The sequence below is a fragment of the Corvus kubaryi genome, unplaced genomic scaffold, assembly GCF_017639235.1.
Source record: "Corvus kubaryi isolate FWS band 111438036 unplaced genomic scaffold, C.kubaryi_AGA036_p1.0 37334, whole genome shotgun sequence".
In the NCBI taxonomy this organism is placed as follows: domain Eukaryota; kingdom Metazoa; phylum Chordata; class Aves; order Passeriformes; family Corvidae; genus Corvus; species Corvus kubaryi.
Genome location: NW_024581108.1, coordinates 8,426,039 through 8,449,302, shown reverse-complemented (window position 1 = coordinate 8,449,302; position 23,264 = coordinate 8,426,039). Strand labels below are relative to the sequence as shown.

The 23,264-nt window shown below is 35.3% G+C and overlaps 1 protein-coding gene across 10 annotated transcripts in view; it reads left to right on the top strand.

Moving 5' to 3' along the window:
• Positions 1–22,528, top strand: part of PTBP2 (polypyrimidine tract binding protein 2) — a 46,776-nt gene extending 24,248 nt beyond the window's left edge. For 2 of the 10 annotated variants that reach the window (XM_042030130.1, XM_042030123.1), the window contains 11 exons: positions 983–1,155; positions 1,570–1,713; positions 5,276–5,440; positions 5,517–5,627; positions 12,283–12,478; positions 16,761–16,915; positions 18,327–18,360; positions 18,805–18,897; positions 19,283–19,499; positions 19,600–19,677; positions 19,814–22,528. In XM_042030130.1, the coding sequence (XP_041886064.1) occupies positions 1,024–1,155; positions 1,570–1,713; positions 5,276–5,440; positions 5,517–5,627; positions 12,283–12,478; positions 16,761–16,915; positions 18,327–18,360; positions 18,805–18,897; positions 19,283–19,499; positions 19,600–19,677; positions 19,814–19,946 (1,458 nt within the window). In that variant the 5' untranslated portion in view covers positions 983–1,023 and the 3' untranslated portion in view covers positions 19,947–22,528. Of the gene's footprint in view, positions 1–982; positions 1,156–1,569; positions 1,714–4,284; positions 4,300–5,275; positions 5,441–5,516; positions 5,628–12,282; positions 12,479–16,760; positions 16,916–18,326; positions 18,361–18,804; positions 18,898–19,282; positions 19,500–19,599; positions 19,678–19,813 lie in introns of all 10 variants that reach the window. The other 8 variants (XM_042030124.1, XM_042030122.1, XM_042030121.1 and 5 more) reach the window with 8 other exon arrangements.
• The last annotated feature ends 736 nt before the right edge of the window (positions 22,529–23,264 follow it).

The following is a 23,264-nucleotide window of genomic DNA, read 5'->3' as shown; positions in this document are numbered from 1 at the left end:
TGCATGCTGATTTCCAGCACTGATTAATTCATTAATATCAATATTTTATGACACTGTTTTCTTAGCTCTTGACTCTGATATTTACTCCACTGACATATTTTTAACCAAAGTAATTTTTTTCTGGCCTTCCTCCAACAGCAAGACTTCTTCCATCCAACTGGCTAGCTGCATATTAAGCAAAAGGAACTCAAGTTGGAATTTTGCTGGAATTCTGTACAAGAATTCTGGCGAATGTTCTAGACAGTGTCTTTCTGGGGCTTTGTACATTGATGCTAATGCTTCCCTGATTCTCTTAGGGAAATTTATCTGGCTCTTCCCCCACCCCCTGTCTGTGTTGGTTGCACTGTGTTTATTGGTTGGTTTTTCCTTTTCTGTGAGTGAGCTCGTAGTTCGAAATTGACATTTTTCTACTTTGTCCTTAAATTGGCTTCATCAGCCTTTTGTGATGTCAGGCCTCTGGGTCATCCCGTTTCTCCACTCTCATCTTTCCCAGCATTAATGACTCTTCCTGTCTTGCTTTGTTACTTTTCTACTTTTTGTGTCCAGTTCCTTGGTGCAAGCAGTTCTTAAAAAAACGTAGGGATCTGTTAACAGTTTACCACCATTTTATTGCTTTCAAAAAATTCTAGGTAATCACTAGCTGTTTTTTCTTTAATGTATGTTGGAGTTCTTATGTGAGCCCTTGTTAGACATAATTAATACTTTATTACATGTTATTGTATGAGATGCTTCGCTGAAAGTGAGAAGTAAAGGATTTGCTGTGGTCTTAGTCAGAGGACTAAGTTAGTCTTGAACAGTCCACCTTTCGTGAAACTAACATTTGTCTCTGCAGAATTTGTTCTGAACTCTTGAATTTAGCTTAAACCAAATGAGGAGATGGCTCACTTAAACTTAATTTCTTGCTTATAAATAAAAGCATTTTTTAATAAAGCATTATTAATATCAGTAAGCTTTTCAAATAGAGTCTGAATATGTCTTTCAGCCAATGGTAATGACAACAAGAAATTCAAAGGTGATGATAAAATGGATGGGGCTCCTTCTCGTGTCCTTCATATCAGGAAATTGCCGGGGGAAGTGACAGAAACAGAAGTTATTGCTTTAGGTTTACCTTTTGGTAAAGTAACCAACATCCTGATGCTGAAAGGGAAAAACCAGGTAATTTATTGCTTTCCATTTTTTAATATGCTTACTGTCTGATTTCAAAATACTTTGTTAAAGTTCTATTGAAGTAAGTCATAAAGCAGTAAGTATTAAACAAGAGCTTTTGTTCCTTTATTTTTTTTAATGCATTTACACCATCTTTTAGTATATTTGGGGGGGGAAGCAGGATGGCTGGCAACTACGTAAAGCAAAAAGTTAGCTGGAAGAGAAATATTTATTCCTGCATCTTCACAGATGAATTTCTGGAGATGAAGTACCTTAGAAAATAAAGTTGGTATGTGTAGAATGACATTTTCTGAAGACTGGTATTTGTTAAAGTGTGTTATAAAACCTTTTGGTTTTTTATGTGCTGCTAATATGAAGATTATCTGCTTTGTAAATACTCAAAATTACCTGTTTTAATTACAGGCATTTTTGGAACTTGCTACAGAAGAAGCAGCTATCACTATGGTTAATTACTACTCTGCTGTGACGCCTCATCTTCGTAACCAACCCATTTATATCCAGTATTCCAATCATAAAGAACTAAAGACTGATAACACACTTAACCAGGTATATTTACTTTTCAGTAGTATTACAAATGCAGACGGTAGAAGATGAGGCATGGCATGTGTTCTTGGCTCATGTGCCATATGTTTGAATCATTCGGTTTTGTCCACATTCTAACACTATTGTAGTCTTACCTATGATCATTCCAGTTTGTGACACTGAAAGGGATTTGCTTTCTGCATGATATTTCCATTAAGATAAATTTTCTTAATGTTTCCTTAATGTCAAAAGGCAAAGATTCTGAAGTGTGTTTTTAATAGTTATTTAAAAGTTCTAAATAACTTAAAGTTCCTGTCTTAGTTTATAGACTGTAGGATGATAAAACTAACTTTCTTGTTCTGACACCTGAGATTCCAATGCCAATTTGAATTTCCCTAGTGGTAATGGCTGACGCCAATGCCTTATGTTTCAGTGCTTTGAATGATCACTCTAGTAGCACCGGTAACCTCAGCCTGTGATCTGCTTTTTCTGGAGAATAATACCATAATGATCACTCTAGAGACAAATGTACTTAATAACAAAAAAACATTTTGCTCTTGCCTCTCCAGGACCCATTTCACAATAAATAGAGATACATACATCTGTTCTTAGTAGAACAGAAGAATTAGCAAAAGTAACGTGGTGACCAAGTCATACAAACTATAGAGAGATAAGAGACTCAAACCTAGCACAAGTCTGGTTATTTTAAGATTAATTTCTTCTGTTGCATTTTTGATGATACAAAAAACAGTGTAAGTGCCAAATTAGTTTTTATTAATTGTGTCCTCTATTAGGACATGTAAATAGTGAAGTTATAGCTGTTGCCTTTGAAAGCAATTTCAGGCTAATCTATTGAAAGACTTGGTTCAGGCCAAGTATAGTGTTGATTTTCCTGTTGTTCTAAGTACTCTTGTTCCTTAGAATCTTTAGATTTTTTTTTTTTTTTTTTTTTAAATTGAGATTCCCCACCCTCCCAAGTGTCAGTTACAAAGAAAAATAAATACCTTCATTTACTTTTGAAAAATAGAGTAGGGGATGAATTTATTCATCTTACAGTGGAGGGACATACTCCCTTAAGAAGTGTTGTCTTATGTTGTCTTGTGGTTTCTCTGCTGATACTGATTTGGTACTTCACATGTTCACCTTTTCAGTGTATAGGATGTGCTGACTTTTCAGCAGCTTTTATGGCACCATGCATATTAATACCCCATCTTAACCTGTATTCCAAGTCTTTCAGAACTTAATTCAAGTTTTATTTAGAACTAAATAAAACAAATAGGTACTTGGCAGTAAGCATTCTGTAACTACTATCTCTTGAAGCATTCTATAAAACAAAGATGGTCAGACATTCTTCTTCCTGTAAGAAAAAATAAAGATAGCGCAGGTATTGCTTGTAGTCTGGCATTTTTTCGGATACTCAAAACTTAGCTTTCAAATCAGATTAAAAGTTTTTCTGATCAACCCAAATTAATTTGAAATTGTTTTTTTCTGGGTGTTAAGTCAGGAAGATGTGAAGATGTTAGAACGTTAGTATGTGTAACTGGAAAGATAGAATAAAAGAATTGGAGAAATGTGCAAGTGTCTTAGTTAAAAAGAAGATAGGAAAAAAATATTTAAGCAAGGGGTACTTCAAACAGCCAGGCCTTGGCTGGGAAGGTTCCATTAAGCTGTGTCTTTCTGAACTGCTCAGTAATAGTAGCTTCAGAGATTATTTTTACTTGTATACTCAGAACGAGCTGTTCTGAATAAACACACTGGAAAGGGACCATTTTTAAGTTTTCATTTCAGTTTTATCATTCTGTGAGAATCCTTTTCCTGTGAGACATCAAAACACTGAGAGGAGCATTTAAACTCAGATATAAAACAAATATCTCTTACTTTTAGTGCATTATCAAGACTCAGGAGAATTGAGAATAGAAGGACCTCTAACTGTGGTTTTTTTTAATCATCAGCCTGTCATAAATGCATGGGTTTAGTCCTTCTGCACAGACACTGCAACTTTTAGAAATAAATGTACTTCAGGTGGTGTACTTGATCTTATGATGTTAGTTTCAATTTTGCAAAATAAGGAAACGGTGCTACATACTACTTAAATGTCTTCAAATTGGCTACTTATATATGATGCTGGATGTTATTTTGAACTTGTTTGACAAAATACTCATAAGAATTTTAATACTTAGCATTGCTTAGTTCTCTATTCCTTCATGTATTCACATTAATTTTAATGGAATGAAGTATGATGTATAAGCATAGGTAGATAGTGCTGACAAGGGTCATATGTTAAAATTGACTTCACAAGTTGTATTTTGTTGGGTTATACAGTTTAAACTTTTCCAGTCACTTTAAGGACTGACTGTAAATTGATAGGTGCTTATAGAATGAGTAGGAAATAATTATGCAACTCAGCCAAATATCTGGCCATCTTGAAAGTTGTGTGTTTCATACATTAGGGAAAAGAAGTGTAATCAAAAGACATTTTTATACAGTTACAGTAATTAATGTTAAATGTAGAGGTAAATTTTGTTTTCCCAACTGGTGTTCACCAGGTCTTTTTTTTTTTCCCCCCCACTTTCCTTATTCATTGATTCGTTTCAGTATGAGGAGTATCATGTAAGTTGTGAGACATGAAATTGTTTAGTAGCTCTAATACCTTTAAAATATGCATTATGCATTAATATGATGGTTATTATTTTTACCTGGCATGCTCACTTGTCTCTCTTGTTTTGTATTGTTTTGCTTCATAAGGCTACTGTAATGGAAGTAGTAAATGGAACCCCTTTTTTCTGCACTTTTTCTTTCTCAGAAAAAGACATCTAATCTTTCTGATACTGTCAGTTTTGGCAGTGGAAGTAGTTACATAGATGTGTGTTCTTGTGGTATCATCATGTGGTTACCTTTGAATTTCTAAAATCCTGCTTGTGTTTAAAACAAAAAATCCCCATATATGGAGAGGATTTTGTTTTTCTTTTTACAAAAGAGGGTGGATAACAGACACCAGTTCATTTACCTCTCTGGATACTACTCTTTGAGATTTGTTAGTCTTGTGTATTATTTCATTGTGTTAAAACTGAGAAGTTTGGGTGTGTTAGTTTAGAATTTTCCCTTCCTATCAGAGCCTTCTACATAATTAAAATGGCAGTGAAATGTGAGCTGAGATACCGTCTTTTGAACAGTAAGATAAGCACTTCTGGTTTCTATAGGGTTGGGGTTTTTCATTGGTTGGTTTGTGGGTTTGTTTAGTTTTATTTCCTGTAAAGGAAAGAATCTTGAAACCTACAAAATCCTCACTTTATTTATCCTTACTAGTAGAACAATAAGCTTGCTACTAGAAAGATTGATATTGGTGCCGTTTGAAGCCCTTCATTAATGTGACATAAGGATTAATTGATGTTTTCATTTTTGTTGTCTCTTCTCACAGAGTCAGACTGCATTGCACTTAATGTTGTGTTATGTCTGTAGCTCTGAGTTTTAAATAAGTGGACTATTTTGTGTTTCTGGAGTTAACTATATTAATATTTTTAATTAATTTCAAGCGATTATCTTGAAATATTAAGAAAATCTCTCTTCTGTCATTTTTTTTTTTAAGCGGGCCCAAGCTGTTCTTCAGGCAGTGACGGCTGTGCAGGCATCAAACGCTCCCATTAGTGGGACCACTGTTAGTGAGAGTGCAGTGACTCCAGCTCAGAGTCCAGTACTTAGAATAATTATTGACAACATGTACTATCCAGTAACCCTGGATGTTCTTCATCAGGTAAGTCAAATTTCATTTTAATTTGAGCTATGATTGGGAGAAACAGACATGTAAAACTTTATAATGTTTTTGGCAGATATTCTCTAAGTTTGGTGCTGTATTGAAGATAATCACATTCACAAAGAATAACCAGTTTCAAGCTTTACTGCAGTTTGGTGATCCAGTAAATGCACAGCAAGCAAAACAAGTAAGTATAGTTCTCTTTTAAGGCTGGAGATCTTCCTGTACTCCCAACATTCTACAAATGTTGATCTAACAGAGTACTGCCATAAGTGTGTCATACTCCTCCACAATTTTTTGACATTAAAAAAAAAAGAAGTGGAAGTTATTATACAATATGTTGTTATACCATCTGAAATCGGTGTTTAATGATGGTATGTTTATGGATACTGTGTCTGAACTATTTTAGACATTTGTATGAACAAATATTATAATAAGACTGCACAGAGATGAAATAATATGCAAGACTGCAGTAGTAAAAATGTCAACCAGAAGTAAGAATGTAGGATGTCATGGTGATGCATAATTAATTCACCAGAAGCAGCAAATTTAGTAACCCTATTGGATTGTTGTCAGCAGGTACTTTTAAGCATCTGTACAAAGATGTGATTTGTGGATTAGTTACAGATTTGTGAAAGTATTTAGTTAAGAGTAAACTTATTTGTAACCATAAATGCGCAGAAGACAGAGTGCAGTTTACTCATGTGGCCAGAGTGTGAAGAAGCCTTGTAGCAGTGATGGTGAGCAGGATCTTGCTTTTGTTTTATAGGAAACTCTCCTATCCTGGGTAGGAGAGGCAAGAACAGGTAACTGGTTTTATTCATTATAGCAGGAGAGAGCCTTTGGATAAATTGTGGCAAAGATCAACAGCATGTCATCTAGACCAGATGGTTTGAATTAATTGAATGAGATATGTGCACATTTGTGGCAGTAGGAAAGTTGAACCAAAGGGGAAGGTGAGATTTTTATTATTATTATTATTATTACTATAATTTTCAAGAGATAAATGGAATTAATTTATATTTTCAAACCTTCACATGCAGTCTGGGTTTGAGGAAGGCTGATTAAAATTGATGTGCTGGTTAAGTGTTGCTTGGCAGCACAGAAAGTGCTTATTGCCTGTAGAAGACAGACGAGCTGAGAATTTCACCAACGTGAAAAGCTCACACCTCAGGCTAAGTTGGCAAATTTTCCTCTTAGTAGAGGAAAGACAAAAATGGGCTTAATTTTCTGTTGAAAAGAATGAGGACTATATTGAAGTAAAGACTTCGTTAAGTGCTGGAGGATGGTCGTTTTTGTCCTTATCGCCAAATGAAATACTGGGCATTGAGTAAAAAACTGTGAGATGATCAAGACAGGGAATCACAGAAAATAAGACATGTTTTCAAAAAGCAGAGTGTAAGCTTTCATGCTATAGAGGAAAACAAAGAAGAGAGAAGAGACAAGATGATATGCAGCTTGATTTATGGTGGTCAACTTTAAGATAATCTACTCCTGAAAAGCAGTCTGGAAATACTTGTAGATCTGGAGTACAGTTTAAATTAGGGATGTGCTTTTCAGAGTTGAAATAATATCAAAGAGTTCAGAGACATGCAGATATATCATTGTACTACATAAGAATTTATATGGATGGGATAAACCTTGCGGGTTTAAAATAGTCATGCAGAAACTAGATCTTAACCTACAAGTGCTGCAGAAATCAATTGTGGACATTTAGATTTATATTAGAAATATCTGATAAATAGTGGGATGCTAAATGTATTTGTTACAGAAGGTTGTAATTCAGGCTTGACTTGTGTTTGGAAAGCTATTTTTCAGTAGTAGATGTTACTGCTGCTTTTAGAGTGCGTTTCTGATGCAAAATATGACATCATGACATATGAAATCTTTTGACCTCGTTTTTTGAGTCATACATATTATCAGAAAATTCAGTGGAAAGATGATGTCTGCGAAATGGGCTGTAGTGATGTGAAAATTACCAGTTTAGGAATATATTATAAAGAAGTTACAAACGAAAGGATGAGGTATGTAAAGGTATGAAAGGAACCTAAAAATCTTTTTCTGTTGTTGACTTCAGACAAACTGATACTAGCTTGTGCGATACTGTATTTATCTTTAAAAAAGCCCAGCATGTATGTTTCTCCAGTTTTGCATGTTTTGATTAGGGTACATGTTCACTAGTAGCAGCTCATGTGAGAGTGACTAAACTTCATTGAGTATGTGACTCCTGTATGTACAGTCATTGTCAGTGATGTTGGGGCCTTAATGTCAAATTGAAATGGTCTTAGGTTTATAGTTTCATATTTTAAGCAGTCTGTGCATAAATATACAGAATGTTAAGAGTAGTATTGAAGGATGCTAAATTGGAAGGAAGGTTTGATTTCCCCACTACCCTCACAAACTAAATAGAGTAAAATACAGTTCTTACAGTTAAGCCAAGTGCCACCAGAACAAAAATAACTAAAGAAAGGAAGCAGTAAGGTGATAGGGGAAAAAACCCCTTCAGTTTAAATACATCTGGAAGTAGAAGCAAGATGATGTGGTGGCTACAATTAAGTTGCATGGAGTTCACAATCAAACACATGGTAAAAAAGTACAGTTTTCGATTTGTTTTCCATCCGTGTTACTGTAGAAGATAATGGGGAAATTTAATTTTCCGGTGGCCCTCTTCACAGGAAATCAGAATGTGGCCTTAATAGAAATTGAAGACTTATTAAGGAAGTTAAAGAGCAATTTGAAAAACTCAAGTGATGTAAGTACCAAGGAGAGATGCTATGCATTTGAAGGTTCTGAGAAAACAGTGACACTGACAAAAATATACAATATGAAGCCTGTAGCCCTGTGGGATCTCCTCTGCTATTTGAATGAGCAGCTGGTAAAAAGCCTCATTCCTGCTTCACTTGTTTTGTAAGCAACTCATTTCCTGTAAAAGTAGAGTGTGGCTACACTGATACTTGTTTTATCACCACCCTCAGGTTGTATCCTTACAGGTTCCTTGGGTAAAGACTGGGAACTTGAGGTTCCGTATAATGCAGCAGTCTAGTCGGGGTGGAGAAAGTAACTGAGAATGGACAAGAGTAGAGCATATCGGACTGCTGTGCTTCTGCTGCTGCTGAAGGTTTTGTTTGGAGATGTCTGTATGGGTATGGAGCTAAGCACTAAAAATAGCCCATTTTTACTGTAAATGATGAGTAGTCTTAGCATAAGCAGCAGTACACCAGTAGTTTGGTATTACCATGGAGACATGAGAGTGCTGGTGTTTCTGTCTGAGAAGCTGGCTAATTCAGAGTGTTGCTTTTGTGCAAATGTACTGGAAGGACCCTTGCCAAATAATGGATGTTAACAGTTATTAATGACTCATCTATAGAAAATTAACTGAGGCTCGTACGTAGTGCATGCCAGTCATCTTGACCCAGCACAGGTTAAAAATATCACAGAGGTTCTGTTACAGTTGGCCAGTTGATCCTTCCTTGGCCCACAGGCTATTCAAAGATTCCAGTGAGGTTTGACTCTGCACTCAAGATGTCGTCTTTCCAGTTGTTTTGGCTTACAACTTCAGGGTGGGTCTGTGCTGGGGGCAGTCTGCAAAAGATCTCTGCTAGTCCGTATTGCCCTAAAATCTGTAATAGGAACTTCAGGTAGTCATTGCAGAGTGAAAGAAAGGACATCTCCAGATAGGATACTGAGCTGAAGGGCTATTATCTGCTATTATTGTATTAGGCTTTTTTGGACATCTTTAATTTTGAAGAGCACAGTTTATGTTCAGAAATAATAAGTAATGTTCAGGTAAACAGGAGAGTGCTGGATTGCGTTGAGTCAGAAAGCCCAGGAAGTGCAGCAACAGGTCCTTTGCACATAAAATATGTTAATTTTTGAGAACAGAATGTATTTACACACACTTTTTAGCCACAGAAATTTCTTGTGTCTTAGACACCTGTCTCAAAAGAAATTACTTTCATTCAGATGCCTATCTATAGGATGCACTTGGGACACATCTCTCCCAAGAGATACTTATCTTACGACCTTCAGTTACTTTGAGGTACTTATTTTAGCTGGAGTATGTTTTGTAAGTATTGCTTGGTTTGGGGGTTTTTTATGAATTTAGCTCTTACACCCTTCTAAGATCTTGTTTTTAGTTTTTTGGGTTTACTGGCACAGCCAAGATAAAGAATGGTACTCACATTTGTAGAGGGGTCTCATGATACTTGATCTTGGTTTGGCCCATGTGTGTGTGGTATGGTATCACATGTGAATGTATGTATAAATACTTGAAATAGAAGTTTCTTAGCAGTAACTAGAGTTCTTGGAGATGATGTTAGAATGTACATTCACTAGCAGTACGGCTGGTCTCTTTTTTTTTTTTTCAGTATGTCTGTGAGAGGAACAGTGTTTGACGGTTTGTTGCACATTCTTTTGCCATACAAGTAAGAGCTCAGGACACGCATTCACATTTGTGACTTTACATGTGAACAATTAATCTTGAAAAAGATTCTCACCAACCAGCATTTTTCTTGCGTTGTTAGAGGTGTATAATGCTGATGGTAGAGGTGGTTGGGGTGAGGGTTTTTTTTTGTTTTGGTGCTTGAAGCCTTTCTTAGAGTTTGACTACAGTGCTTTTTAAGAGTGCGTCTCCTTCCTTTCTGGTTCAGGATGTTCTTTCAGCCTGTTGGTGTCCCAGCTACAATGGATTTCTCTTGTGCAGGACCTTTTATATGTACTTTTGGTCACTTTGAGTCATAAAGAGGAGTTTTTGCTGTTTCAGTAGAAGTTTTAGTTACTTACATAGCTCCCTTTAAACACTGACTACTCGAAACTGCAAACACAGATATATCTTGGTTTGCTACTTTTTAAATCTGAAGTATTTCCATCAACTTAGCAGCCTTCTGCCAGCCACAAGTCAGTATTTCTACAGACTCCACATAGAGGTATAGTATGAATCCTGATGGGTCCCGTGATTGGGACAAAGCTAAAGAATACAACCTTTCAGTCTAACTCATACCTGTTTTTTTCATTAGGGGAATGGGTATTCCCTTGATGGGCAGTGGCATTGTATTTGACAATAAGTAAACTCTGGCCATGTAAATTGGACCTTCCTCTAATTCATATCTTAGTGTATTTTAGAAGGTAGGAAGTCTTCTAAAAGTGATGGCTGATTCTCAGTATAAACTTTTTTAGGTGTAAGTGTTCAAGTGATACTCTTTTCCCAAATACCAACATTAGGAGTCTTGCATTCTGCTTTGTCACCATGTATAAAAGAGCTAGCAAATTGTGTATGCTGTAATGGTGGTACCCACCACCACCCCAACAATACAGAATTAATCCTCAGCTTGTGTTCTATGAATAAGGACAGTAAGTTCTGCTTTTGTAATATTATATAAAGTACTTTTTAATTGGAGTTTCAAGCATAGGAGTTTCTCTTTAATTGCTAAGGATTTGTTGATACAGAGTCTAGATTTTCCAGTTTCTATTGGTTTTTTGTTCTATATGTTTTTAGAACTTTCAAGCTATGGCAAAATAATTATGTTGACTTAGATATTCTTTTACATTGGCTGCTAATGGGAGTAGTTCTTTTAAGTGATTTCATGAGCCCTGGAGATGTCAGCTGTGGTAATATATATTGTAGGGATGGCCTTGCTGGCCCAGGCCTAGCAGAGGGGTGTCGGCAAGATGTTCAGTTTTCAGATTCATCACTGTATGAAAATAGCTATGTTGCTTCCACAGCCAGCAGGCACACAAGGTTTGTGCAGTGCTTAGCTCAAAATAAGAAGCCCTACCAGAACTTGAATGTGTTGTAAAGTACACTGTAGATGTAACCCAGCTAACTGCAAGAGCTAGCTCAGGTCCAGAAGTGGTACATTTCAGTCCAATGTTTCAGTCCAAACATTGAAATAAAAGATCTGATGTTTGTATTTGAAAATTTGGTTTATTTGGGGTTTTTTTCAGCACATATATATATATATATATATAAAAATACATATATAAAAAGTAGTTTTATATTTAACATAATGACTTGATTGAATGCTAATTTTTAAGATTAGCTGCATCTTCACTTCCTAACATTCCTTAAGAATTAAACTGACTTTGTTTAAAAAGTTTCCGTGTTTTTAAGTCTCTCATATTTAACTGGTAGTACTTTGAGTGAAAGGAAGATATGCCCAAAATGTAAATGGACTGAAATCCAGGTATATATATTGGCCTTTTTAAAGAGTGTTTTCACAGAGTACTAGGTGTCATGCTAATAAGCATTCTTTCAGAAGTACCAATTATTGTGAAAATGAGATTTCTAAAAAACAGTAACATCAGGTTAGCAGTTAAAGTTGGTTTTCTTTCAATTTTGGCACTAATTACCTTTAAGGGGAGAAGGACAACATGCAGGAATAATGTATATATTATGCCTTAACAGATGGCTTTCTAACATGGTAGTTACGTCTAGATTTTATTTTTTCCTCAGTTGATTTTCCATGTAAAAGAGTACTTGTGAGATTCTTGATTTTTATTATTATTTTTCTTTGAGAAATCTGTTTGGTGTTATGTCTGAATTTAAGCTGTGCTATGGAATGCAGGTTAATTAGCTATATTCAACAGACTAAATTTAAGTTTGACTGCATTAAAATGTCCCTTGCTACTTTGGTGCATAAAAACAGTTTCTAGGTAAGAAGGGAATATCGAGCTTCCTGGAATCATGTTGAGAGGTTAAAGCATTTTAATTGGTTTTAAGCTAGACAGTAAGACAGATAAATATCTATACGCTGACCTTGTTTAAAAAAACACAACCAAAAACCCCAACCTTGTGCAACCAACCTGTATTGTGTCTTTTAAATAAATTGTGCTCTCTTTTCCAGGCCTTAGATGGTCAAAATATTTATAATGCTTGCTGTACCCTCCGAATTGATTTTTCCAAATTGGTGAATTTGAATGTCAAGTACAACAACGATAAAAGCAGGGACTACACTCGTCCTGACCTTCCATCTGGAGATGGACAGCCAACGCTGGACCCAGCTATTGCTGCAGCATTTGCAAAGGAGACCTCTCTTCTCGGTATGACGCTGACATTCTTCTTCTGTATTGCAAAGCCTCTTCATTAAAATATTCATTAATCCTTCTAACAACTTAAATTGCAGTAGTGTCCAAAGGCCCATTCAAGGTTCAGTCTATATTGTGATCTGAATTGTAGTAACGTAATTACATTGTCTTTAGAAGTACTGTGAAAAATGAATGCAAACTTGCGTGACAAAATGACAAATGCACAGAGTGTTAGAAAACATCAAGTTAGTTCAACTTGTATCCCGAAATCCATCCTTCCCTCTTTCATATGTTCCTGTCTGTGGCCACCTTGCCCACCTTCCCACCAAGTTTGTAAGAGAGACTTAAGAAGATTTGCACGATTTCTTCATGCTAATGTTTATTTGCACTATCCGATAATGAAAATAATGTTTTGCTGGTTTCCTTCAAAGAGGAAAAGATTATGCTCTTTGCTTAAAAAACCCAAACCATGTGGTGCTAGCCTGTATCTTTCTGTGAATAAAAGAAAAAAAATCAGTAGTTGCACTTCCAGTGCTACGGTATATGAGTTCTAATATCCTGTCAGCCTTTGAGTTTGTCAGAAGTTGGTGAAATGCTCTGATAAAGGTACAGATATATCTATCTTCTGACTATTACCAAAATAATCAATGTGTACTCCTACTCCTGTCAAATTGGTTTTCAGTGAGAACACCTTTCACTCTTTAAAATGTAATAGCACTCAGATGTAGAATCATTACTTTTATGAAAGCTGATGTTATGTTGTGATCATTGTTCTTCCCACTTAATCTTTCTCTTATTTTTTTTCTTTTATCCTTTCTCATTATTGTTCTGAAGAAAACATAACAACAACATAGATTTCATGATTTTTTGTACAGTCTGGGCCAAATTGAAGTAAGTTTGAGTTAATGTAGGAAAGAGGGGCCTCTGCTCTCTGTTATGAAAGATAGAAGGCACTTAGTGAATGATGTGAGCCCAGGAAGAGGTGAATATTGTAGCTAGGGCTACTGAATGTTGCATTGTATTTGCCCCTTTTCTGAAATCAGGTTACTTGAAGGATACATTTTATATCTAGTTGTGAAGTACACACAAACCCAATTCCCCCAAATTCCAGAGCGCTTGACTTTACATTTCCAGCATGACTTGCAAAATGATGTATCGCAGCTACAGCAAAAGTTTTGGGAAGTAAAAAATACTGTAAGAATTTGAAGTCTCAGAAAAAAACTTGTACCTAAAGTTCATTTTCTTTTTTTCTCTTTTAACTTCCCATAATTTAAAAATTGAAATCTCTCATGTCATGCTTCAGTTGGGAAGGTAGATGAGTGTTTGTGGAGAAGTTTGACACCATAGAGATGAGTGCTGTAGGAGCACCCTTGAGGCAATTAGTAATTCTTTTGTCAGCCCACAATGACTAGAATGTAGACATGGGGCTGCAGTATGAGTTTTAAGTAGACAAAAGCAAAGTAAAGCTGCTTATTAATGAGACCCGTAATATTAGGGATTAAGGTAGGGATTTAGGAGAGGAGAGAGTAAAGATTCATGAGTTACAAAACAGTGACAAATGCAGCACTACTTATGTAACTCTAATTCTGACATTTTCCTGAATCCTGAGTAGTTGGTTTCTAGTCTCAGGCTTACTAAAGTATTTCCTTGTATATAATACTTACAGTATGCATCAAATTAACAGGTTTAATTTGCTTGGCATGGTGAAATCACACTCTGCAGATGCTTGGGGCTTTGCATTTCTATGGATATATTTAATTGGGGTTACTGTACTTTCTGCAGTTATCCAAGTGACTTTAGTGGAATTTATGATCTAGTACTTTACACCTGAAAGTCACTTACATACTTTTGATTTTTGTCTGCAAAACTACAAAGTTTTCTAACATTTTGATTTTAATCACTCATTCTTTTGTGTATATTAAAAGCAATTTCTAAAAAAATTATGAAGATGACAGTTTCAATAACTAATTAAGTATTATAATTTGTACTACTTGGGTAGACCTCCTTACATGCACTGTTTTTCCAAGTGGTAGAAAAATAAAAGGTACACAACCTGAGGGACTTTCATTGCAGCTATGAAACATTTTCAGAGCATCAGTGAAGTCAGTCATGTTTATTTTGATGCGCAGTGGAGATTTTATATCATCTTGGCTTTTTGTTCTTTAAAAATGTTCATTGTTTCAAAAGAGACTTAAGGGAGCTGGGTACATTTTCTAAATCTGCTCGTGGCCAGTTGGGTGAGCTTGTTATATTCTTAACTCTTCATCATCTATCAAATGGGGATGGTTTCTAAATAGTTTCAGGTAAGTCCTAAACAGTGTGTTACATGGTAACTTATCCATAATAGAAACTCTTCTTATTTTTATTTATTAAAAACCTTTTAATTGCTTAAATCAGCATGACAAAGTACAGTGGAGCCTGCAGACCAAGAATTCTGTTTGCTGTGGCTTTGTAATTTGTCTGACCTTTTCAAAAAATGAAATTTGTGTGTGCTATGTAATCAGTTAAAAACATACCAATCAAATAGATGATCTAGCCTGCATGCATCATCACTCATTCATCTACTACATCCTCACCTGTGATAAAATAAGGTTTCAGAAATCTTTGAGAGTGCAAATTGGATAATATTCAATGAGTCTTAATATTTTTTGAAAGAAGGAGAAAATTACTAGTGGATGAAATGGTTTCAAATGAATTATCAGAAGCAAATTTATTTATCTTCTGTTTTTTACCTCACATATGAAACAGTAGATACATTCTCCCTCCTCCCCCCCCCCCCAAAGTTACAGATGTTACAGAAAAACTTTGGATAGACAGCAGCTGTATTATACTGAACCACAACAAACACAAAGTATTTCATAGAAGAACTGTTTATAATTGCAAATACTGATATGAAATAATACGTTACTCACTATTGCAATTTAGATATTTGTTTAATATTAGAGCTGGAAATACATTGTTGTGCTTAGGGCTCCCAGAGCTTTATCCCTTGCTGTCATTGCTGGCGTTCTTTGTTCGCACTTTCCACTAATGCCCCTTTTTAAGATTCTTACTAATAATTTTGAAGGATAATAATTGAAAATACTTTTATAGGAATGGTGTTTAATTAATCATTGTTTTTTAACTTCTTCAGTGGGACCAAGAATGTCCTTGGGAGGGTCTGATGCTATGAAGAATTTTGCCTTTTAAAGTATGAGTTACTTGGCTGTGCTGTGCCCAGCTATGGAAAGAACCATAAGAACTTCACTAGTCTTCTTTAGATTCCTTTGTTCCTAAAAATGCTGGACTGGCTTAAAGTTCCTAAGGTTAGGGAGAGGTGTCTAGACATACTAGAAGACTTGATATGCTCTAGTAAGACCTGGTAGCTTGACATTTTCTAAAACTTAAGTGATTGCTATTGACCTAGTATAAAATAAGTTGTATTTCCATTGTGTTGACATCTGTCATGCCTTACTGCCCTGGGAAAGTATTTGGATACATCAGTGCTCTTTTACTGAGCCCTGCATGATGTGCAAATACAATGTTGATCAAATATGATAAAGCTGTTCCTATATAAACTATGTGTAGTGCATATGTATCACAAGAACCTTTCGTGAATCCTGGGAGTAGCACGTTCATCTCATACCCCAGTGACCTGACCAGACAAAACCAACACTTCTCTGTAGGATTTGAGTTTCCTTGGAAGAAGAAAACATAAAAGCACAGCTGAAGCTTTAGCTGAGGCTAACATGCTTCTTCAGACAATAGGATTACAAAAGCCACAGAGCATGTTGAATTTTGAATTTAGAGGGTTGCCTCCCCACCTCATGCTGAGGCTGTGAGAGATAGTAAACCTCTTCATGTGGCCAGCTTCACTGTTGAGTATTTAGCCAAGCATTAAGTTGAAGTGAGGAATGTCTCTCAAATGATGATGGAAAATAAGGATGTAATGATGCAGAGAGCACAATTAGTGTTTATTCTTACTGATTTAATCGACATTTACTTTGTACCATTTTGATAAACTAGACACTTCAAGCATTTTGGAGTGCAGTGGAAAAAGTTTTGGTGCACAATAATGGTTGTTTGAATAGAAAGTACTTTTTATACCTCATAACTTTGCAGACTTGATCTGAAAAAAAATTTTCTACATTTCTCTTATGTTAATTTAGCAACCCATTTCACAACCCTTTGGATGACTTTAACAGTGGGATGGTCTGCTGTGTAGAGTGGTGTATGCAGCACTAGTACTGATGTAGGAACTTTTTTTTTTAAAACGACTTGTGTGTGTTTCGTAAAATATGCTTTATTTTAAAATTAGGGCTTCCTGTTGCAGCTGTTCCAGGAGCTCTGAGTCCTTTGGCTATTCCAAATGCTGCAGCTGCAGCTGCAGCTGCTGCTGCTGGCCGTGTGGGAATGCCTGGAGTTTCAGCTGGTGGCAATACAGTCCTTCTGGTTAGCAATTTAAATGAAGAGGTCAGTGAAACAATTTTACTTTTTTTTTTCCTCTTGAGTCACACTTCATTTTTCAGTAGTTTATAATTTCTTTGCATTTGGCGTCTTACATTTGGATTTTAAACTCAAAGGATTTTTGCTGTTTTTTTTAATAATCCCCAAAGCTTATTTTAAAGCCATTATTGTTAAATACATTTATTTTCCTAGGTAGCTAACAACTTAAAATATCCTTTGACAGTCAGCTACCTATTTTTTTCTAAGAAAAATTTGGTAACTACTGCATGTTTGAATACCAACTATTCTTTCTTTTGTAATTGTAATCATGTAAACTAGAATTTCTGTTTTGTTTCTAATTGTTTGCTGTTTCATTTCATGCTTGTATCTCACATTTTTGAGTCTTAATTTATGTGAACTACTCTAACACATTTTTCTTTGAAGGTTCTCCCAAAGATCTTGACGAGGCAGTCTTCCAGTCTCTCTTAGTAATTTTTTTTTCTTTGCAGTTACTCATTTGTCTTAAAAAAAAAAGTGGTGGCAAAGCATTTTCACCTTAACTGTATCTTTCTTGCTAACTCTGAAGTCTAAAGGGATTAATTTAGTTTTGCATTTTTACTGTCCTTTACATTTATTTTGATGGCTGTGAAAGCTGGTATGAAATGTGGGAAGTTTGTATCAGTCTAGCTGTTCCATTTTTAACTGGCCTCTGTCACTGTAAATCATTAAGCTTTTTTTATCATCTGGTACTATTTTGTCATCCACAGTCTTGCATGTTAAAATGTTTCAGATCAGAGTGCCATTTTGAAAGATATTTTGCCTGCATTTCATAGCCAGCCATGCTTACGCAGTTAAAGTTTAAATTTTAAAATTTCTATTGCATGCTTTTTTTAATTTATGTTCATGTTGAGATGAAATGCTGTAGTTTACTCTTAATATGAATGTACTTTACCCATATTTGTCTTGGGTGACTACATTTTACTCAGTTTTTCTTGTACAGTACATAAACCAACCATTTTCTGACCAAATTCCTGCATTTCCTATGTACTGACCTATATTTTATTTTTTTTTGTTCCCCACTTCCTTATTTTTTTTTCTTCTGCATTGCTGTATTCCCTCCCCCATTTCATCCTTTTCCCTATGTGTTCAACTTCCCTTTCCTTGTCTTTACCCAAATTCCCGTGCCCTTCCCTGTCTTACCCTTCTCCTCGTCTTTGTCTCCATTCCCTGTCTTCATTCCCTATGTTCATGCTTCTGTGCTTGAACAAAATGTTCCTCGGACCAACTTGCCCCAATTAACCGCCTTGAACCATGATCCATGACCACCTCACCATTCTGCGGGAACCACCCTTCGTTATGGATGATCTGTTCATCTCCGCTCTTCCTCGACTCTTCTCTCTTCTTGTCTTACGCTGCTTGCTCTTCTCTCCTTCTAAAGATGGTTACGCCCCAAAGTCTGTTTACCCTCTTCGGTATGTTATTGTTAGCACTATACTTTTATTATTGATTTGATTTTGTTTTTATGGTTTTTGTTTGGTTGGTTTTTTTGTTTCACCTTAATTCTTATTTGTAGCTAGCACTTTGGCTTAAAGTTGAATAGTAAATCTTTTGCTATTTTTCTTTTGCTGTTTAAATCTCTCCATAGACACAGATTTTCTTTTAATGCATGCTAATATATTTTGCATGGTCTTTAATTTTATATCATTCACATAGCTTTGAGGGTTTATCAGAAATTATTCTTTTCAAAATTCACTATTCAAAATCTTTATCTCCTTTATTCATTTGTGAGTGTGTTGAGTTTGAGTGAGTGATCTTGTTGCTGTCTGAATGTTCCATTGATATGTCAAAGTACATTACTTAAGGTGGCTGGCTTTAAAATGAACTTTTTCTTTTGGGTTACTTTTGACTTTGAAAAGGTGTTTATGGTGATGTGCAGCGTGTGAAGATTTTGTACAATAAGAAAGATAGTGCTCTTATACAGATGGCTGATGGAAACCAGTCACAGCTGGGTAAGATTAGTTTTCTGTTTATATTCCCATTAGTTTAAGTACTTGGAAATTAGGCTGTGTAAGATCAGGTGAACTAAGTGTGTTTATATTTGTCAGTTTGCCTCTTACTCTGGTTACCCACAGATCCAAAATCTTTTTGCATGCACTTGTGTTCCAGAAGGTCTGCACCTAAATGAATACCCTAAATAAATTCAAAAGCGAATCAAATGTGGTGATCCCTAAATAAAATTAATTATTCACAAAGAGGCTGCAGACCTACTTCTTGATTCCAGTTTTTTAGCACACTGACCCTTTGATTTGCTTGGGTGTTTTTCTTCTTTGCTTGTGTAATGTACCACAAGCTGTTGAAAAGTAGCACTCAACTGAGTAAACTTGTCTTTTTCAGCCATGAGCCATCTTAATGGACAAAAAATGTATGGAAAGATTATTCGGGTTACCCTTTCTAAACATCAGACAGTACAACTACCTCGCGAGGGACTCGATGACCAAGGGCTGACTAAAGATTTTGGTAATTCACCTTTGCACCGCTTCAAGAAACCTGGTTCAAAAAACTTTCAAAATATATTCCCTCCTTCTGCAACACTTCATCTGTCCAATATTCCGTAAGTGTTCCCTGTCAGTAAGCCGCTAATATTCATGTGAATCACAACACACTGAATTGCCTAATGATTTCCTGCTTATGCTTATTTTGTCTGTCTGTAGACCATCAGTAGCAGAAGAGGATCTACGCACATTGTTTGCTAACACTGGAGGCACTGTGAAGGCATTTAAATTTTTTCAGTAAGTAGCTTTTCTGCACATAGCTCTAAAAAAAGAGTTTTTGCAGCACATCTTAAGAAAAAGTACATATCAGATAGCAAACATTAGGAGCAACCCCTGCAGTGTTCAAGTTCCTAATTCCATTATTTTGTTTCAGAAGAGATCACAAGATGGCACTTCTTCAGATGTCAACAGTAGAAGAAGCTATTCAGGCTTTGATTGATCTTCACAATTACAATCTGGGAGAAAGTCACCATCTGAGAGTTTCTTTCTCTAAGTCAACTATTTAAAAAGGCAGATAGAGAATGAAGGTGTATTGCATTGTTTGGTGTTGTCACCTTTTGACTGTTCAGGAAAGTGGGGACCAGAGTTTGTCTTCTGTTTTTTTATTTTTTTTTCATGCTGTTATCATTCCTTGATTGTTTAAAAAAAAAAAAAGGCAGTGATATTAACTGCTTTTCAACTGTTTAACTGTTGTTTAGATAAACCATTGTTTTGTTTAAAAGATTTCAAGTTAATACCACATTTTTTCAACTTAGTTGACGTACGTGCCTTAAAAAGGAAAATTAGTACTGCTGGAATTGCATAACTAGTAAAAAGCAAATTTGGTTGTCTGGGGCACATTGTTACATGATAATTTAAATATGTTTAGGCAGGGGTGTGTAAAAAGGTTAAGTTTTTGTTTTCTCCTGCTTGATAGATTTCTTTATATGCTGGCTTGTCACTTACTTTTCTTTTTAATTGGATAAGATGCATTATGCTGAAAGAGTAAAATGACATTATTTGAGTTTTGCTACTTTTTGCTTTGTGTTCTTTTTTAAAAAAGGCCTTTTGTATTTCATTGTTCTGGTCTAGATTCAGTTATGAATGTAGGCATTAGTTAAAATTAACAAGGTACAGAATATTAATTTCTTAAAGGACAAAAAGTGACTTCTGTGACTTTGAGCCCTACGTGAAAAGCATTGTGGAATCTTAACCTTTTTGTACACACTCTTGTGGGATGTATCATATAAATGTCAGCACTAAGTAATGTCTTGTTTGTGGCTGAATATTTTTCGTAGATGTTTTTGGAGTTGACATGACTTACGTGCATTTCAATATATATTGCCATCTTTAGTTTGTAATTAAGATATGGAATATGGTTGTGGATTTCTGAGCATGTACAGACTGGTCAAGCTAGTTCAGGAAATGGTGCATGTATTTTTCAATGATGAAGAAAGTTTGCTGCAAATGCTTGCAGGAAATTTTGTGGCGGTTTCCTAAAACTGACAACCAGGTGGGACCAAAGTTTATGTGCCTTTAGTCTTAATTTACCTTGCATTGTAATATTCAGTTTTAATAAATCTCTTCAAAATATTTTGTATTTAGAAATTGATCTGACTTTACTATAAACATGGCTCAGAATCTGCAGATCCTGTTAATTTGAAAGCAGTTCACTGAGAGTCTGAACTGTTACCTTGATTCTGTTTAAATGACCAATACTTTTTGAAATTGATGTACTTAGTTTCAAGATTCATAGATTCTGTTATCTATGTAGAAAAAAAAGGTCATGTATATTTTCTATTAGTTGAGTTTTTACATCTTTAGAATTGTAAAATTCAGTATAGTTTGAAAGTGGCACAATTAAAAATTAATTTTCTAACAAAGTTGGGAGGTTTGATGGTTGTTTAATTTCATTTTGTGTGTACTCTGCTTACCTCTGTAGCATGCTCAATAAACACTTCTGTAGCTCTGTATTCACCTTTTCTGTCTTTCTCTGCTGCTTTCTATCTCTCCTCTTCTTTGTTTTTCACTTCTACTGTGCTTCTAAATTCATGTTTATTCTCTGCCAGGGTGGGAAAAGCGTAGTATTAAAAACTGCTATTTATGGCTCTTTACCATAAATCTGATGCTGTGAAAAATACCAACTCTATTTTCAGATAGTGACCCCTTTGCAGGCATATGTGCAAATCAAACGTTTCCCACCCTGTTACAACTTACTGCTTTAAAGACATAACTTTTATTGTAGTTTGTTAGCTCTCTCTTTCTATCTTTTTAGTTTTTAAGCAGATTTATGCACTAATAGATCTCTCAGGTTTGCCATGCTCTCTTGCTGCAAGTTTCATCTTCCATTTTTTTGTGTCTGCTAAAGATTTCCTACTAATCATACAGTGCACTCATGGGTGAAAGTAACAAAGGATTTAACATGAGATCGTGGACCATACATGTTTGAGAACAGGATACTTCACCTTTCCAGAGTCTTGGGTTCAAATGAATATTAAAACAGTTTGGGCACTTCAGTAGTGTTTCCTTATATTACTTTGAACTGATTGTTGTGGGGTTTTTTCCCCTTCAGTTAGAAATAGGATTTTACACAGTTGCCATTTAAGAATAACTGAATGATGCTGGAGCATTCGGTAAAAGCTGTCGGCATTCAAATCAAAGCATTTTCAGTCACTTTAGCAGTACAACCACTTGCAGATACATTGATGTCAGAATACTTTGTGAACTGATGTCTTCCTTTGGGTGGCCTTCAAATCAGTAAATTGCTATCAGCTTTTGAAGGTCATGTTATAAGATAGGGGACTTGCATTAGTCTTAATATGTTAAATAAAATGAATTTTATCAGAATTACACCCAATAGATGACTTAAGTTATACTCCAGGCATTGCAGTGAGGACCCAATCTGAAGTGCTGGTAGAATCCTATTCATCCATACTCAAAGCTTGTGAATCAGCATCTTTTTACAACTCAAGCACCCAAACGCATAGATGTGACTATTTCCAGTGATTTAAGCAGTAGTTAAGGGTCTGACTGAGCTGATCTGTTATGTTTTTCATCTGTACAATATGATATCCCATATTTTTCTAAAATAAAAAGTGTGTCAGATTTCCTTTTGTGTATCAGATGTGCTTGTGTGTTTCAACTAGAAATGTGAATTGAAATTTGCCATTCCGTGGGTTCGGCTTGTGCTGAATCATTTCCACTCTAAAACGTGTATCAGATAGCATACAGTGATTGCCATATGTGTAATTTTGAAATAACTGTAAACATCTGCACTGTCTGATTGTGTATAAATATAGGGGTTTATAAAAGGGTAACTTATATATTTCTTGCCAGGCTTATTTCCTTAAAAAGAAGTTTCTATACTTATCTCATTTTGAAAATTTCTGTCACCAGAACCTCAAGGGAAAGAGTATATATTGGCTTTGACTTGTTATAAATTCAGCAGCCTTTTTTATGAGGATATATTTGTATCAGCCAAAATTAAAAGTAATGACAGTCATAATTGTCATGAAAGCATTTTTTATTTACCTGAAAAAAATCACTGTTCAGTTATTGATACTTAGTCTTTAAAGTGGTATCTCTTCAGAAAATACAGATTTAGTAATATCCTAACTCCTAGAACTTTCAAAAACTTGTTTTTCATGAGATGGTACTGCATTTTGTATAGTAATTTGTACATTTTTGTTGTTATAAAATGTAAATAAGTTTCTGTATTTTTAGCTCTTCAGAATGTGAAAAACATCACTTTTATTAAAATTTTACTAAAAATGAGATTCATGAATAACTTCTTACACTCCATGGAATGTGAGTTTTCAGATTGTTAGTAAAGCTTTACCATAGGC